The sequence below is a fragment of the Etheostoma cragini genome, unplaced genomic scaffold, assembly GCF_013103735.1.
Source record: "Etheostoma cragini isolate CJK2018 unplaced genomic scaffold, CSU_Ecrag_1.0 ScbMSFa_2661, whole genome shotgun sequence".
NCBI classification, from domain to species: Eukaryota; Metazoa; Chordata; class Actinopteri; order Perciformes; family Percidae; genus Etheostoma; species Etheostoma cragini.
In genome coordinates this window covers 1-2,148 of record NW_023266847.1, presented here as the reverse complement: position 1 = coordinate 2,148, position 2,148 = coordinate 1, and the positions used below count along the sequence as shown (strand labels likewise).

Below are 2,148 nucleotides of genomic sequence, written 5' to 3'. Positions count from 1 at the left end.
AGGGTGTGCTAAGCTAACCCTACCTGTGTAGTAGGGTGTAAGGTGTGCTAAGCTAACCCTACCTGTGTAGTAGGGTGTGCTAAGCTAACCCTACCTGTGTAGTAGAGGTAGCGGGCCCACTCGTTGTTGTTGGCGAGCTCCGGGAACACGGACTTGGATACCAGCTTCTCGGCCTGGTCGTACAGGTTGAAGTGGAGGTAGTTTCTCAACAGCAGGTTCAGCAGCACGGCCTGGCCGTCTGCATCGTGGCGCAGGGTCGCTGTACGCAGACGCGTGTGGAGGAAACTGGAGGGCAACACGGGGGGGGGTGTTACGCAATACAAACAAAAGGTATACAACATGTGTATCTGTCTGTCTGTCTGTAAGTGTCTTTGTGTGTGTGTGTCTGTATATGTGTGTGTGTCTGTATGTGTGTGTGTGTGTGTGTGTGTGTATATGTCTGTCTGTCTGTCTGTCTGTCTGTCTCTGTGTGTGTGTGTGTCTTTGCCTTTATGTATGTGTGTGTGTGTGTGTCTTTGTCTGTATGTATGTATGTATGTATGTATGTGTGTATGTGTGTATATGTCTGTCTGTCTGTCTGTCTCTGTGTGTGTGTGTGTCTTTGTCTTTATGTATGTGTGTGTGTGTGTGTCTTTGTCTGTATGTATGTATGTATGTATGTATGTGTGTATGTGTGTATATGTGTGTACCTGCGCATGGAGTCAAACTGCAGCAGGAACTCGTAGACCCTGGCGTGGTAGTAGTAACATTTGGCCGCCACCAGATCCAGAGCTCTGCGGTTCTTAGAGCCGATCTTCTGCAGCAGGTCGTCTGACACCTTCTGAGCCTGAAACACACACACAGCATCATCAACATCATCATCATCATCATCATCATCATCATCATCATATCACAGCTCGACCACGAACGGTGAGAAGCGTGTGTGCGTTAGGTGTCCCTGTCTGTCTGGAGTAGGCTGTGTCAACACATCAGAATTGGCATATTTCAATGTTTCATTATAATAATCGTATTATAACTACAGGTACCCCCACCCGCAACAACGGTAGGGTCCCCCAGACCCCCCCAGACCCCCCCAGACCCCGCTGGATGTTAAGCCTCTATCATCCAAACACAAAAATAATATCAGGGAGGAATTGTTGACTTTATTGCTCCGAATATGAGGCCCGAGGCTTTAAGAACTAACCTATTTGTAATACTTGTGTCTGTTCTGAGTGACTGTCTCGTCGTTGTTGTTATGAACTTCATTTTGTTTCCGTGTATTATTTGGCTAAAAAGCATGTACTATTTATTGGATTTGGGCACTTTACTATTTGTATTTTTTGGAGCCTAAAGCAAAACTGCGCTGCGCCCACTGATTGTTTGTCATGCACTTTATTTGGTTTCTGCCCTCGTCTTGATATGGTTTGTTTTAATAAATATAATTTTTTATTAAAGTTGACGTGCCTGTTGTGTTTAGGAGTAAAAGCTTTAAGTTGATAGTCTATTCGTGTCCCAGCTACGTTCAGCCGCTGTGTGCGAGGACACGCACGGCTGAAAGGAGAGTCTGTCAGTTATCACAACGGTCTTTATAATATGCTGCTTATTCCTCAGCAGTTCTTGTGCTGATATCATAAGCTGACATATCACAGGCTCTGATCATAAGCAGGGCACGAGATGCAGCGCCGTCAGAGCGGACAGCCCAGTGTCATCTCACTGCACAATAATTAGGTCAAAAACCATTTCATATACTGCAAATACACTAGTTCTTTATGTATATTTATAATAGATTCAGGCCGACAAGGCTACCCCCCCCTAGACAGGCAGACAGACAGGCAGGCAGGCAGGCAGGCAGACAGACAGGCAGGCAGGCAGGCAGACAGACAGACAGACAGACAGGCAGGCAGACAGACAGACAGGCAGACAGACAGGCAGACAGACCTCTGTGTATCTCTTGATGTTGGTCAGGTGGACCACCAGCAGCAGCTGCAGATAAGCCTCCACCTCCGGCAGCAGAGGAGCCGCCGCTGATTTACCCACTCTGGGTCGGAACTGGACGTCTCCTTCTGCCATCTCCATCGGCTGGGAGAGAGACAGGCAGGCAGGGAGACAGGCAGGCAGGCAGGGAGACAGGCAGGCAGGGAGACAGGGAGACAGGCAGGCAGGGAGACA

The 2,148-nt window shown here is 48.2% G+C and overlaps 1 protein-coding gene across 1 annotated transcript; it reads right to left on the bottom strand.

The window, feature by feature from the left end:
• Positions 1–62: 62 nt before the first annotated feature.
• Positions 63–2,105, bottom strand: psmd3 (proteasome 26S subunit, non-ATPase 3; the record flags this gene model as incomplete). The annotated part of the gene is made up of 3 exons (XM_034865768.1): positions 1,918–2,105; positions 690–826; positions 63–285 (listed from the first exon to the last, which is right to left on the bottom strand). Coding segments are annotated over exons 1-3 (498 nt in total), but the record flags the coding sequence as incomplete, so codon positions are not given.
• Between the last annotated feature and the right edge of the window lie 43 nt (positions 2,106–2,148).